A 14,216-nucleotide genomic window follows, 5' to 3' on the forward strand; every position below is an offset into this window, starting at 1 on the left:
CAACTTTGGTTTCATGTATTTGGCCTATTTATAAACAAACAGCGTATTATATACGGCTTTTTGGAGGAAAACTTCACCATGTAATTAATATAACTGTGTATCATTCATGTCGTTTTCAATTATCTAGGTGTCCAGAATCACATATTCATGTACATATATGTGAGTTATGAACGATCCACGCAATTACAGTATTGCATGAGAGACAAACAGATAGATGTGCTAAAAATGTAGAAGAAGAAATAAAAGGGAAGGTTACTTGGGTGGATCGATGTGAAAAGGAAAAAGCAAAACCCACTAAGCCATTACATGATATCGACCTTCTTATCTTTTTCTTCTTTACTTCGTAACTTTTTTTAAATCACATTTTCTTTCGTCGGTACCTTTTCTAATTAATTAAATCTCCAAACTATCTAAATAATCCATTTCCCTGAAAATAAAGGATTTATATAAGCTATACTTACATAAATTGTGAGCAGATTGTAGGGAAGTGGCAAATCCCCACTAAAAATAACTACAGATTTTTTGTAAAAATACAAAACTAGTAGGATCATTATGTCCAGAATCGAGAATGTTAATAAGAACAAAAACAAAAACAATAACATTCTTGATTAGCCAAAAGGAGAAAACGAATGAAAAATTGAGGGATAATGGAACTGTTTGACTAAGGCCAATAAGAATTGGATAACTCCAGTGGGCAATTGTTTTAAAATAACCAGTCTCTTCTCTCTCTAAGTATGTTACAGTGAAAAACAAAATTATGTTTTCACTAAACCCAATTAAGTTCAAACATTCTATTAAGTCCAAAGAATAAACATGGGACAACAATTCGATGCAGAAATATCATCTTTTCATGCTCCTTTTTCTCTTTAAATTTACTAATTATAAAACTCACAAAACCAACAAACCCACTCTCTACAACTCATCTTCTTCAAAGATTCACCCACTCCCACCGAGGAAAAAAGAAGAAAAAATATATATATACGTGCACCAAACAACACATGATGCTGATGCAATATACACAACAAAGTATTAAATCTTAGATATTGTGGGTCTCCCATCTCTCTTCTCTGTCCTCTATTCATTTTCTTATTCCATATTAAAGAAAAAAGATGGATACTCTCTTTAGACTAGTCAGTCTCCAACAACAACAACAATCCGATAGTATCATTACAAATCAGTCTTCGTTAAGCAGAACCTCTACCACCACTACTGGCTCTCCACAAACTGCTTATCACTACAACCACAACAACTTCCCAACAAACGACGTCGTCGAAGAATGCTTCAACTTTTTCATGGATGAAGAAGACCTTTCCTCTTCTTCCTCTCATCACAACCATCACCACACCAATCCTACTAGCTACTACTCACCTTTCACTACTCCCACCCAATACCATCCCGCCACTTCATCAACCCCTCCCTCCACCGCCGCCGCAGCCTTGGCGTCGCCGTACTCCTCCTCAGGCCACCACAATGACCCTTCCGCTTTCTCCATCCCTCAGACTCCTCCTTCCTTCGACTTCTCATCCAATGCCAAGTGGGCTGACTCCATCCTCCTCGAAGCCGCACGTGCCTTCTCCGACAAAGACACCACACGTGCGCAACAAATCCTCTGGACGCTCAACGAGCTCTCTTCTCCCTACGGAGACACCGAGCAGAAACTCGCTTATTACTTCCTCCAAGCTCTCTTCAACCGCATGACCGGTTCAGGCGAGCGTTGCTACCGAACCATGGTAACCGCAGCAGCCACAGAGAAGACTTGCTCCTTCGAGTCAACGCGGAAGACGGTCCTCAAGTTCCAAGAAGTTAGCCCGTGGGCTACGTTTGGACACGTGGCGGCAAACGGAGCTATCTTGGAAGCAGTTGACGGAGAAGCAAAGATCCACATCGTTGACATAAGCTCCACGTTTTGCACTCAATGGCCGACGCTTCTAGAAGCTTTAGCCACGAGATCAGACGACACGCCACACCTGAGACTAACCACGGTCGTGGTCGCTAATAAACACGTCAATGATCAAACAGCAACGCATCGGATGATGAAAGAGATAGGAAGCCGCATGGAGAAGTTCGCTAGGCTCATGGGAGTTCCTTTTAAATTCAACATTATTCATCACGTGGGAGATTTATCCGAGTTCGATCTCAACGAGCTCGATGTTAAAGCGGACGAGGTCTTGGCCGTCAACTGCGTATGCGCCATGCATGGGATCACGCCACGTGGAAACCCTAGAGACGCTGTGATATCGAACTTTCGAAGGTTGAGGCCTAGGATCGTGACCATAGTGGAAGAAGAAGCTGATCTTGTCGGAGACGAAGAACAAGGGTTTGATGATGAGTTCTTGAGATCTTTTGGAGAATGTTTACGTTGGTTTAGGGTTTGTTTCGAGTCGTTGGAAGAGAGTTTCCCGAGGACGAGCAACGAGAGGTTGATGCTCGAGCGTGTGGCGGGACGTGCTATCGTCGACTTGGTGGCTTGTGAGCATTCGGATTCGACGGAGAGGAGGGAGACGGCTAGGAAGTGGTCGAGGAGGATGAGGAACGGAGGGTTTGGGGCGGTGGGGTATAGTGATGAGGTGGCCGATGACGTCAGAGCATTGTTGAGGAGGTATAAAGAAGGTGTTTGGTCGATGGTGCCGTGCTCTGATGCCACCGGAATATTCCTTTGCTGGAGAGATCAGCCGGTGGTTTGGGCCAGTGCGTGGCGGCCAACGTAAAAGGGTTGGTCTTTTCTAGTATTTTCACGCGCGCGTTTGCTGGTCGAGATGGTTTCACACGTATGGTTTGATAATGGGGTTTTGGGATGAAGAGTTACTATATGATGATAATGAGTTCATAATTTGAAATTTGCTTTTGAATAGGACTAATTAAATCATAATATTGAGGAGGCGATTGTCAAGGTTCATAAATTCGTGATATTTTATTTTGTTTTTAATATTTTTTCTTTTAAATGTTGTGATTAGTTTGATTCATGCGAAAGAATAGGGTTCTATTTTCCTTTATAATGGAGTTTTTATTTTCCATACACAAGAAGTTATCGTGATTAATTTTTTTTTTAAACTAAGTGAGCGTTTGATATGAGTTCGTTACTGTTACATTGGAATCAATTAACTGGAATTCATAATTGATAAAAATATAAAAGACTAAAATTGGCAGCTTTTCAGATTCAATTAGAAGTTATACGAATTGAGGTATATAGTTATTCCATGTTTCTAATACATAAAAGCTTTGTTGCTTTCTTGTATACATATATAGAATCTCAGGACAGCTAGTTTCGCTGAGGAGGAATCTCTTCTTTGGAATATCGAGAATGCAGCTCTATGGTGGCCTGCACGCTTCTAAAAATGGATTAACATATTTTTGATCATTTATAAACGTAACATAAACAAAGTTAGAACATTGTGGTTTCGATGGCATCTAATTTGAAACATTAGTCACTTTATAATATTAGTGGCAACTGTACCGGCTAAAATATATACATGCAATGCAGTGAATACTGCACCATAGTATTTCAATGTTTTAAGTGTTTTTTACAGTTCTTACGGTTCACATTCTGAGGCATGGTATGTATACCAAATAAACAAAAGAAAATCAACGTTTCTTACACGACGATTAATCACTCACCAAATGATAGTTTATTCACTTGTCGCTCTTGTGGAGTGTATACCATTTATTTCTATTGGCTTTTTAATAATGCATCTTTCAACTTTTGCTTTATAAAAAGATAAAGGGACCAGTCTTTTATTTGATACACATAATACATCTATACATATATTATGTCTTCAGTGGATTACACATGCATATACCTAAATGTTTCATGGCCCCCCTTACCCATCATGTTTTTATTTAGAAACAGCCCATAAAAAGTAAATAGTTGAAATAGTTATAATCCATTGATATACCATCATTTACATATATAGTTCTTTGAATTTGAGAAAGAAAATAAATTATGAAAAAGTAGTGGGAACTGCTTTTGAGATATGTGGCTAGTTTCACTACAGCTCTCTTTCTCCCTGCATCTTTTGATGTGGCTTTTGCCTCCCCCATGTTAATATTGGTAGATCTTTTAGCTTCGCTTTTTAAGCTAATCTTTTTTCAAAAACCTAGCTTCTTTTGGTCTGTTTTCGTGTTTATAAAGTCATGCAGAAAGCAAATCAATACAATAAAAATCTACCAGTTGGCCCAATTTTGCTTTAACTAGAATCAAAACCTTGTTGGGTCCCTTTATATATATACCACGACTTGACCATAACACACATCTAACTAGAAAATGCCTAAATTCATAGGGAATATCTCAATTAATTCCATGATGTAAAAGGTTATAAAAATTTATAGGGTTCTTTTAAACACAATTCATAATAAATCAGCCTATTGTAAAAATTAAAAGCTTTATTTAGGTATAGAGAAATGAAAGGAAATAACACATTTGTATTATATAACTAAGAGGAATGAGCTTTGGTAAAATCATATAAAGAAGTAGGTTTATAATCTTTTGTGAAAAAATGATTTTACTAAAATATACAGTCTCAGGCTTCTTGAAACCATCATACTTATCTTTAAAGTTTGTACAATATTTCTTCTCTTCTTTGTAGATCTGCAAGAGTTTTCTTCTCACTTCATAATCATAACTAGATTTTGATCCGCGCAGGCGCGCGGGTGTATATTTTGAAAAATATGTTAATATTTGTTTTTCATGTAATTATTAGGATTTGGATGAATCCGAGGAACATAACCGATACCGATCCAAAGATATAGTACCAAACCCAAACATAAATTGATTAAATATTCTAATTATTCAAAATTTTGTTATTTAGAGAACCGAATCTGATCCGAACCGAAGTATTTGGGTATCCGAATTTATCTAAAAATAAATTTATATACTTATATATATTAATTATTTTTAGATTTAACGTATATAAAACATCAAAAATGATACTTTTAAATTGGTTTAAATACTTGAAAATATATATAGATAGTCAAAAGTAAATATCTGAAATAGTTAAAGTATACTCAAATCACCAAAATACTTAAAATAATTATTGATTTCGTATCCAAAATTTTAAATCAAGCCAATTGATATGTTAAGCTTAAGTATTATGACATATGTTATTCAAATTTATACGTAATATATTATTTTATTTATACATTTTGAGAAATTTAAAATATATAATGATTTAAGACTTTAAAAATAATTTAAATTAGTTATCCAAACCCAAACCAAACCCGCAAAGATACAAATCGAACTCAAACCAAAATTTAGAAACATTCTAATAAGGCTGAAATCTTTGATCCCGAAAACCCAAAATACAAACCGATCAGAACTAAACTCGTATGGGTATCCAAAAGCCCATCCCTAGTCATTATTATATATCGTATTTTATCATCATATAATTAATCATATTTTATATGTACCATCATATAAGTAATCATATAATTAATAGTATTTTATACATACCATCATATAAATAATTACATATATTATATTTTTAAAACTTAATATGAAATATGAAAACCATAATTTGAGTTGGTATTTCAAATTGGGCTTTGTATTATATTTTTCTTATATATATTGACAATATTTTTTTATAATGGTTATTGAAAAATAGTTTAGTAAAAATCCATTTTTGAATATATGTATATTTTTGAATCAATTTTTGATATAAATCAAATTTGAATTATTATTTTGATTTGAAATATGTATATAAAGTTTAAATTTTGTTTTATGGTTAGTTTAGAAAAAAAAATTTTAGGGAATTAGATTGACCCATATTGGTATATTTTAAAAGTAGCCTAGATAACTTTCAATTTTTAAAAAAAACATAAGCCCATTACTTTTTTTCTTAATACTACTATCCTTGTTTTCAAACAAAAATATTTTTTTTTAAAAGACTGCAATCCATGTTTCCAAACACTCCAAATTTTTAAAAGTCCTATTCAAGTCTCCAAACACTCCAATTTTGTACTTGAGTTTTAATAAGATAGATTAATGAAATAGGTTTTTCCAGTTCTTTCAAATGGGTTCGGTTTGCTCTGGGGCATCCCCTTTTATATTCGCTGACGTTGATTTCTCAATGGGCCTCGTTAAATGGGCCACACGCAGCCCACACGATTTTAACGAACAAATGAAATGAAATGAAATCAAAACGGACGGAGAGAAAACCCTAGCACCGGCCACAATGCGATCTCCGATCTCCGGGCTCTTCTCGAGATCCATCAGCTTCCTCCACCGCACCTCCGCCACTCGCCACCTATGCGCCGTCTCTTCCCCTGAAGCTAGAACGAAGAACCTCGAGCGAATCGCCGACGACTTGCTAAACCTCAACAGAATCGAGCTCTACGACTACTCAGTCCTCTTCAGCCACAAACTCGGCCTCAACCGCTACGGTTCCGCCGTTTCCTCCCCCGCCGGAGACCTCCCCGACGCATCCGCCTCCGCCGAGACCAAAACCGCCGAGAAAACGGCTTTCGATGTGAAGCTTGACAAGTTCGATTCCGCTTCCAAGATTAAAGTCATCAAGGAGATAAGAGCGTTCACGGAGCTGGGGTTGAAAGAAGCTAAGGATCTCGTTGAGAAAGCTCCGGTTGTAGTGAAGACAGGTGTCACCAAGGAAGAAGCTGAGAAGATCATGGAGAAGCTTAAAGCCGTTGGTGCCACTGTTGCTTTGGAATAATAGAAATAAAAGTTTGTTTATTTTTTAAAAAATAATTTACAATAATGAATGATGCTCCTCTCTTGTTATATTGAGATGCCACTCTTATCAGGTAGTAGCCTCTTCATGTAGTACTTTGATTTTCTAGAGAGGTTGATTCTTTGCCTTCTGGTCTCTGGTATGACCTCGATTGCGCATTCTTGGAACCCGCGTCTCACGAACCAGTCTGCTGTTCGCGTTGTGAGGAGAAACAGCGTGTCTAACCCGAGAGAGGATGCTTTCTTCTCTATGTAATCTACAGTAAACAGATTGTTGCGTGTGTGTCATTGATATTTTACTTTGAGTTTGGTTTGGTTTGGTTTACTTTACCTAGTAGTTTATCGCCTTGGCCTTGACCGCGGCAGTCTGATGCAACCGCGATGGCTGCAACTTCTCCGCATTTGTCTTGGAAGAATGGGAACAGAGCCGCACAAGCGATGATTTGACCTTCCCTTTCGACAACCACGAATGAGTCCAAAGCTTGGAGTAGCTGCACTCAGAGATTTAAGTCTTTAACGGGGGATTGTTTATACAAATGAGGTGTGGGAAGAAGATAGGGAAGGCTTTTAAGACCTCCTCATCGGTTCTGCGGACCAAGATCCCACCTTCCTCCAAAGGTTTGATGATACGTCTGATTCCTGCAAGATCATCCACTTTGGCATCTCGTGTTCCTTCGTATACATCACTGTATGCAATGTGCGGAACAGTCAGTATAGCATTGTAAGAACGATAACACCAATCCGAACAGATGAGTATTACCTAGCAACCATAGTCCCCATTCCATCTCTTTTGAAAAGTTCCAACAATAGAACTCCAGTTATAGTACCATCTAACAAGTGAACTCTTTTGACTCCACCCTTCAAGAAAAAGCAAAACAAAATGTTTCAGTTCAAATGGGTAAGATGAAGACCAAGGCCCTCATAAAAACTCACCCTGCAGACAAAAGCAGCAGCAGCCAGTTCGGAAAGATAACCGTTTTGGCGGCTTAGTCTCTCCTCACCACCGATAGCAAAACCTTGCTCACCAGACCCTAACCCACTCCCAATGTCAAACCCAACACCGTTCTGAAAGATGGGAGTGTGGTTCCCGTTTCCCCAAAACGCTGCTCTCCCGTTACCAGGAGGTTCTTGATAAGCCATGCTTCCATCACCAACAGCCTTTACATAGTTAGCAGCAATGTCGCTTTGTTGCGCCCGTTTCCTCACCAACATATCTGCTTCTTGGAGTGTCAAGAAACGAATCAGATGTCCGCTCTCGTCAAGAATTGGACCGTCCATTATGCAAATAAGCTTATCTGCTCCTATAGCTAATGCACAAGCTGTAGCTACTTCATAGGTACTGCACAAGTAAAGATGTGTGTCATTTATGAAAACATTTCTAGAAAGTAGAGAGAGAGCATACTTGCAGTTTAAGACTTCTCCGGAGCTAGAGTGACCCAAGTTCCTCAACAAGACTACAGAACCACCGTCAAGCCTCTCACAAATCCGGTCTACATCTATCTTCTTCACTTCACCAGTCGCTCCAAAATCAACACCATCAACAACGCCTCTCCTCTGCACCATCATCAACAAACCAGTGATGAGACTCAAGGAGTCGTATCATATGAGCATATCAAGAAAGTTAAACTCACTTTTGCTGCGAAGAAGTTGCCGGTATCAACCCTGACACCAATATCATGCAAACGACTACTATCACCATGCCTACGGATATTGCAAATGGAAGGTCCAGGAGATAGTTTAGCCTCAAGCATCACTGAGATAGCTCCCGCAGCTTCCGTGGCAGCAACGATGCTGCGTCGGTTACTCTATAACGTCCCACATATGTAGCCTCGCGTCCTGCAACACTCAATACACATCAAGAATCGAACATCCCTAAGCCACTACTAGAGGCAATGTTTTATTCATTTCTGACCTCTTTCAGACAGGAGCTGGTCGATTTGCACTTGTGTTCCTGGAACTAGAACGAATCTTATCCCAAGATGATGAAGAAACGCTATGTCCTGAACCAAAATCATATTAATTAAATAAACTTTGAGAAGTGTAATCACATTTGCAAAAGGATACCTTTAAAATGGGATCACAGTAAGGGCCGGCGAGTATATCGCCGGAGATGACAACGACGAAAGTGCAGCCACCGTGGGCCCACAGATAAGGCCAAGCTTCACGGAACCAGCGCACAAACTCTTTGTCGTCCACTGGATGCTCAGCCTCCGCGTCGCCGCCTCCACTCGCCGCGTAGGTGTACGTATTGCATTTCGCCGCCACGGAACCAACCGGCTTAAACCACGGAGAGCTAAACCGGATTTGACCAGGGTTTAACTTATTTTCCGGCCTGAAAGACGAAAGATCCTTCCTCGTTTGGCGTGATTGGTAAGAGAGGTAGTAGGTGTTTGAAGAAGAAGACGCAGAACGCAACAAAGCTCCCTGCTCCATCATTTTTACACTACTTCTTTAGGAGAATTCGATTAGATTCCATAGAAAATGAATTAAACCGGCAGGAGACGGCCGCGGTACCTACAAAAAGTGGGACCCACCGTCTCGGATTTTTACTATTTTGTTAATTTTATTCTTTGCTTTTTACTTCTTTGCCGGAACTCTTTTAAAATGTCTGGTCGTCGTGAGAGTACATTAAAGTGTCCCCCTCGTGGATTAAATTGTTCGATTCCGGTCAACCGGTTCGGTCCTTCACTCCTGGTCCTGGGGTCAGCTTCTTAGTCAAAGTGACTTCCTACACAAACAATTGTTTAGAAAGTGGGTTTTTTCCTTCCGTTCACATAAGTCACTGTATCACAAAATGGGCCTTTAAGGAATGTCCTGGGGTATCTTTCCGGCCCAAACTCATTTAAAGTGTTAATTAAGTGGGCTTTTAAGGAATGTTGTGCAATTGTTATCTTTTTGGCATAAACCCTCTTTTTTGCATAAACCCCCTCCACACCTATAAAGAAACTATAAACAACCTAAGTTAGAGAAAACAGTTATTAAAACTCTGAACTTTCAAACGAAGGATAAAAAAAAATCCAATTATATTTAGAGCAAAAATATTTTTCAACTTTTAAATATTGGTGTTTTTTTTTGTTGACTCAACCATTTAAAAAATAGTCAACTGCTAAATTCGAACGACGAGTGTTATATCCAATATGATGTTATTTTACAAAATCATTTTGTTTAAGCAAAATTTCAAATTGATTTCATCTTCCTTATTCAAAAACCTAATTTTCAGTTCAATTTCATCTTCCCCAAATCAATTTATAGGCAATCTCCGATGAAGACAAACAGTGGTTGTGACACCCCCGATCGTAGACGACCGGAAATGACACGGTCGATGATTGTCGATCTGAGGTTCTCAGAATACTTCTGATCGCCTTAGATCAACAACCAAAGAACACCAACGCTCCTATCGGATATAGCTCTAGGCTTTTCAACCCGACAAAGCAATACCCGATAGTTAGTTCGTCCGGACAAGGACTAATATCATATGAAACCCGTACTTTAAAAAAACATTCTTTATATATCAATCAAAAGCATCTTACAAAATTTGTTATAAATTAACCTCGAGGTTTTCAGTCAACAAATCTTATACATAAGATATACCAAAATGACTTTGCAATGATAATAAAACTACCGCTGGCTAATGTTGTTCCTTCCCGTCCTAGAGTAAGGTCTCCCACCTATTGGTTACTTGCATCACAAATGAGTCATGAGTAACTAGTTTACTCAGTGAGCCTAGTCCCGCACCCCAATATATATTAATAATATTTCAAGCAATCAACTTCATTTGTATGCATTGGAAATATATTTCGTATCTGGATATTTATATATAAGGAATAATCTTTCATCATCGTGAATCTAATTATATACCTCACTTCCTATTCCCGTCTCTCATATTATTCATATAATCATATATATATATATATACCAGACCCGAAAAACCACAAAGGCTAAACGAGTCTAGCGAGTTAGCATCACCATCATCGCCATCAGATATTCAAAAATTGAACATCTAACGCTGCATGCAGTTACACGGCCTCCAGGGTGTGACCCCATCATCGTGTCTTCGTGACCTTGTTCCATATCACAGGACCAATTCACGGCAATCATCATTCATACGGGAATATTTTGGAAGACATGTTTATAATAAGACTTCACATGATTAATACTTATATACTTAATTATATTTAATACTATACATATGTATTAGTACTTGAGAACAAGTAGTAAGGTTTGGAGTAAACCTCTATGATCATTCATAAATATTTATTAAGTGTTTACACTAAGTAAACACCTCGCCAATTCAATATTGATCAAGAGACAAAGCCTATCAATCATCTACATTCAGTATGTTCAATCAAGAAATATTTTTTCACTACTCATTACTCATCTATCTAGACTCACCTTTGAGTCTAAGAGATTGGCTAAGGAAGACTAGACTCGAGCTCAAGCTAATCACACTCCACTTCTTCTTCACTTCCATATTCAGAATAAAGACAAGGCATGACGGGCTGACCATTCCAATCTCCTCGGGTAACTGAACAAAACAAAGTTGTTGGAACTTAAGGTTCATCATTCCGGTTCAAAAAGAAACTCATCTCAGCTTATAACGTTTCAGTTTAGTTCCGCTAATATTAGTTTGGTACAAGACAAGTTCAGGTCTGGTCCTAAAAAATCAGTTAAACTCAGACTATATCTGTTCATGACAAGTTCAGACCATAGACAGCTCGGCTCAGATCAGTTGAAGACAAGATCAAATCAGTTTGGTTTAATTCATACAATTCACATAAGTTCAGCTACTGGTTCTATGATACAAATTCAATCATACACCAACCAAGAGTGAACCTTATATGAATTTAAACAACTGTTCCTGATAGGTTTATCAAGACACAGCACTTGGTTATCATCAAACAGAAGTAAAACAGGAGACTGAAGCTTAACAAAAACTGATCTCATCAAACCCATAAGCTCTTACCGATTCAAATCAACAATCTTCTGAATTCAGATGGTACACAACTTATCGTTGAAGCCACTCCTAACCTGATCAGAGCCATATCAAGACAAGGTCGGATTCATTCAGACAAAGCCTCAAGTGTTTCCAAACCAACAAAACTTCTCACTGAAAACTTATCAAAATACATCTTACCGATCAAAACCCAAAGGCTGAAGAACATGGATGATTCTGAACTTTAGGACACAAAATATTCAGCTCTTAACCACACCAATACTCACTGATTAAAGTCAGAAGAGGGTGAGAAAGGGTCGTCCAAGCTCACTTCTCTTCTCTTATTTTTTTTTCTGAATTTTTCATGTATTTTCCTCGCAGATTTTTCTCTCTTTCTTTCTCTCTTTCTCTCTGATTTTCTTGTGGTTATGGACGACCAGAAGAGAGAAGATGATGTTTGATAACATAAGAAGTTGTTTCAGGTGAGGGTTTTCTCCCACAAAAGACAAAGCTGAGGTTAGACAGCTGGTGACATGCTTCAGCACACCAAGCAGCACAAGCAGCTGAACATTTCCCTTCCATGAAGAAAGATACAAGCAGCTGAAGCAAACATCTTGTGACCAGCATGTGACTTCTAATGAGCAAGCAGGTAAGCAAAGAGGTGCATGTCATGTGACCTAATTACTGAGGAAGCAAGTAGGCTAGAAGGTGCAAGGCATGTGACTGTTCAGAAATAATTTTAAGAGTTTTGTCGATATTTTTCGGACTGTTTCGACTAAATATTTTTCATCATTCAAATCTCGTCCTGCTCTGAATAAACTCGTCCAGCCTGAATCGACAATAATAATTAACACTCGACCAGAACCATCAAGAGATGGTTTTTCGACCAAAAGACAGCCCCGTCGAGAGATTAATTCACCGTGTCGATTTTTATTTAAATTCTGATCTACCAATCGTCAAACTCATCTTAAAGAATTTTCTCCAGCAAAATTCTATCTGCTCGTGAGGGTTATTACAGTGGTGGTTTCTCCGGAGACAGGTAGTGATTCTCATCAGTTTGATAAAACTAAATTGACCGTTTTAACTCTCGTATGATTAAGTTTAAATCAGTTTTCAAAACGACGTCGTTTAATGAGTTAACAGACGTTTACTTTTTTTAATCGAATTTAAAACACTTAATTATTCGAATTTTTTAAATGGCCGAATCAATAAAATATGATGTTAAAAATGCCAATATTTAAAAGTTAAGGAATATTTTGACTCAAACACGAGTTAAAATTTTCTAATTTTATTTTTAATTTGAAAGTTTATTAAATAGTTGTTTTCTCATTTAGGTTATGCTGTTATCTATATCCCGGCTAACAATCTCGATTTCTTTTAAATTGTTATTTATTTATCCTTTATATAAAATTTCATATAATTGTTGATGTAAAATAGTGCATTTAGTGTTGTTGGCAATAAAATTAGCATATTAAGTGTGATTAACGTTGATAAAAAGTGTAACACTACATTTAGTTTGGCTCACTTACAGATAAAAAATTAAAAAGGTGGGACAATAACAAGCAAACAGAGGAAACGAGTAGAATATCTCTAGGTTATCCGAATCAATGTAAGAGGAAAGATAATATTCCCACGAGACACCCAAAGATACTCCTCACGGTAGATATTTCATTACCTGCTACGTCTCTTTCATATATGCCATCATGCATAGAAGACAACTCACTATTCATGTTGCGACGAAATCATTATTTTATTTTTATTTTCTCAAAGACTCGAGAACGCATGCACGATTGATTGTTGGTTTGTATAAGAAATACCATCTTCACGTAGCAGTCCACAAAGGCTAAATTCGCCGAGTTCATGAATGTTTCATTAAGTTTCACCTTATTTCTTTTTTTTTGGTAAAAAGTTTCACCTTATTTCGTGATGACTTGGGTCGACCATCTATTTTCCCGCGAGAACTATTGTATAGTGCTATATGTCTCTGAAACTATTACCTCTATCTATTTGTCCCCGAAAATAAAGTTTCATTCCTATTTCCCCCCGAATATATAGTTCGAAACCTATTTCTCCCCAATCATCGAATTAGACGGTTTACTATCGGTTCTCGATCTATGATGTAAACCAGAGCCGAAATAAACCAAAATACAGTCAATTAACCAGATCAAAACCCGACCCATTAAAACGTGAAAACCCTCTCTGTAAAAACCTCCAAATCGCAAAAATCACTAAGAACCCTAACTTTTGAAATCGATTTTAATCTTTGCGAAGGTGATGGCTGGAGGTCAGAGCAACACGTCTGGAGATTCGAGGGATCATCATCTAGTCGTCGACCCTCAAGAGGTGCTGGAAGATTTTTCGGTGTTCCTAAGAAATGTTGGTGTGGTGAGCTAATGGTGACATTGACGTCCAAGTCCGACCAGAATCCATACCGGAAATACTTGCGATGTTCATTTGCAGCAGAGAATAAGGTAATGTGATTGTTTCAGATAGTGCTTGGGATTTTTCTTTTTGATTATCAGTGTTGTGATTGTTTTTAATTTGTAGCTTCAAAACGATAATCATATCTTTAAGTGGGTGGAGGCTTTATTGAACGAGGTTGAT

The 14,216-nt window shown here is 37.8% G+C and overlaps 3 protein-coding genes and 1 long non-coding RNA gene across 4 annotated transcripts; 2 read left to right on the plus strand and 2 right to left on the minus strand.

Annotated features, from left to right (window-relative positions):
• Positions 1 to 750: 750 nt before the first annotated feature.
• LOC103862567 (protein SHORT-ROOT) lies at positions 751 to 2,963 on the plus strand. Its single transcript, XM_009140268.3, has one exon. The coding sequence runs from the start codon at positions 1,110 to 1,112 to the stop codon at positions 2,706 to 2,708; it is 1,599 nt and encodes a 532-aa protein (XP_009138516.1). The 5' UTR covers positions 751 to 1,109; the 3' UTR covers positions 2,709 to 2,963.
• Positions 2,964 to 3,294: 331 nt separating this feature from the next.
• Positions 3,295 to 6,809, plus strand: LOC103862569 (50S ribosomal protein L7/L12). The gene is made up of 2 exons (XM_009140270.3): positions 3,295 to 4,618; positions 5,974 to 6,809. The coding sequence occupies exon 2, from the start codon at positions 6,168 to 6,170 to the stop codon at positions 6,660 to 6,662; it is 495 nt and encodes a 164-aa protein (XP_009138518.1). The 5' UTR covers positions 3,295 to 4,618; positions 5,974 to 6,167; the 3' UTR covers positions 6,663 to 6,809.
• On the minus strand, positions 6,667 to 10,084 carry LOC103862568 (probable amino-acid acetyltransferase NAGS2, chloroplastic). The gene is given in 10 exon segments (XM_033286690.1): positions 6,667 to 6,936; positions 7,011 to 7,170; positions 7,254 to 7,365; positions 7,440 to 7,537; positions 7,613 to 8,018; positions 8,082 to 8,233; positions 8,311 to 8,465; positions 8,468 to 8,515; positions 8,592 to 8,679; positions 8,744 to 10,084. Coding segments are annotated over 10 exon segments (1,800 nt in total). The 5' UTR covers positions 9,116 to 10,084; the 3' UTR covers positions 6,667 to 6,727.
• An 838-nt stretch (positions 10,085 to 10,922) lies between these two features.
• Positions 10,923 to 12,272, minus strand: LOC117132948. The gene is made up of 3 exons (XR_004456718.1): positions 11,814 to 12,272; positions 11,643 to 11,707; positions 10,923 to 11,204 (listed from the first exon to the last, which is right to left on the minus strand). It is a non-coding gene; the product is annotated as an uncharacterized LOC117132948 (long non-coding RNA).
• Between the last annotated feature and the right edge of the window lie 1,944 nt (positions 12,273 to 14,216).

Source organism: Brassica rapa, chromosome A03, assembly GCF_000309985.2.
Source record: "Brassica rapa cultivar Chiifu-401-42 chromosome A03, CAAS_Brap_v3.01, whole genome shotgun sequence".
Taxonomy (NCBI): domain Eukaryota; kingdom Viridiplantae; phylum Streptophyta; class Magnoliopsida; order Brassicales; family Brassicaceae; genus Brassica; species Brassica rapa.

What these genes read in the sequence shown, in the direction of transcription:
- LOC103862567 (XM_009140268.3), top strand. Translation starts at nt 1,110, where the DNA reads ATGGATACTCTCTTTAGACTAGTCAGTCTCCAACAACAACAACAATCC.
- LOC103862569 (XM_009140270.3), top strand. Translation starts at nt 6,168, where the DNA reads ATGCGATCTCCGATCTCCGGGCTCTTCTCGAGATCCATCAGCTTCCTC.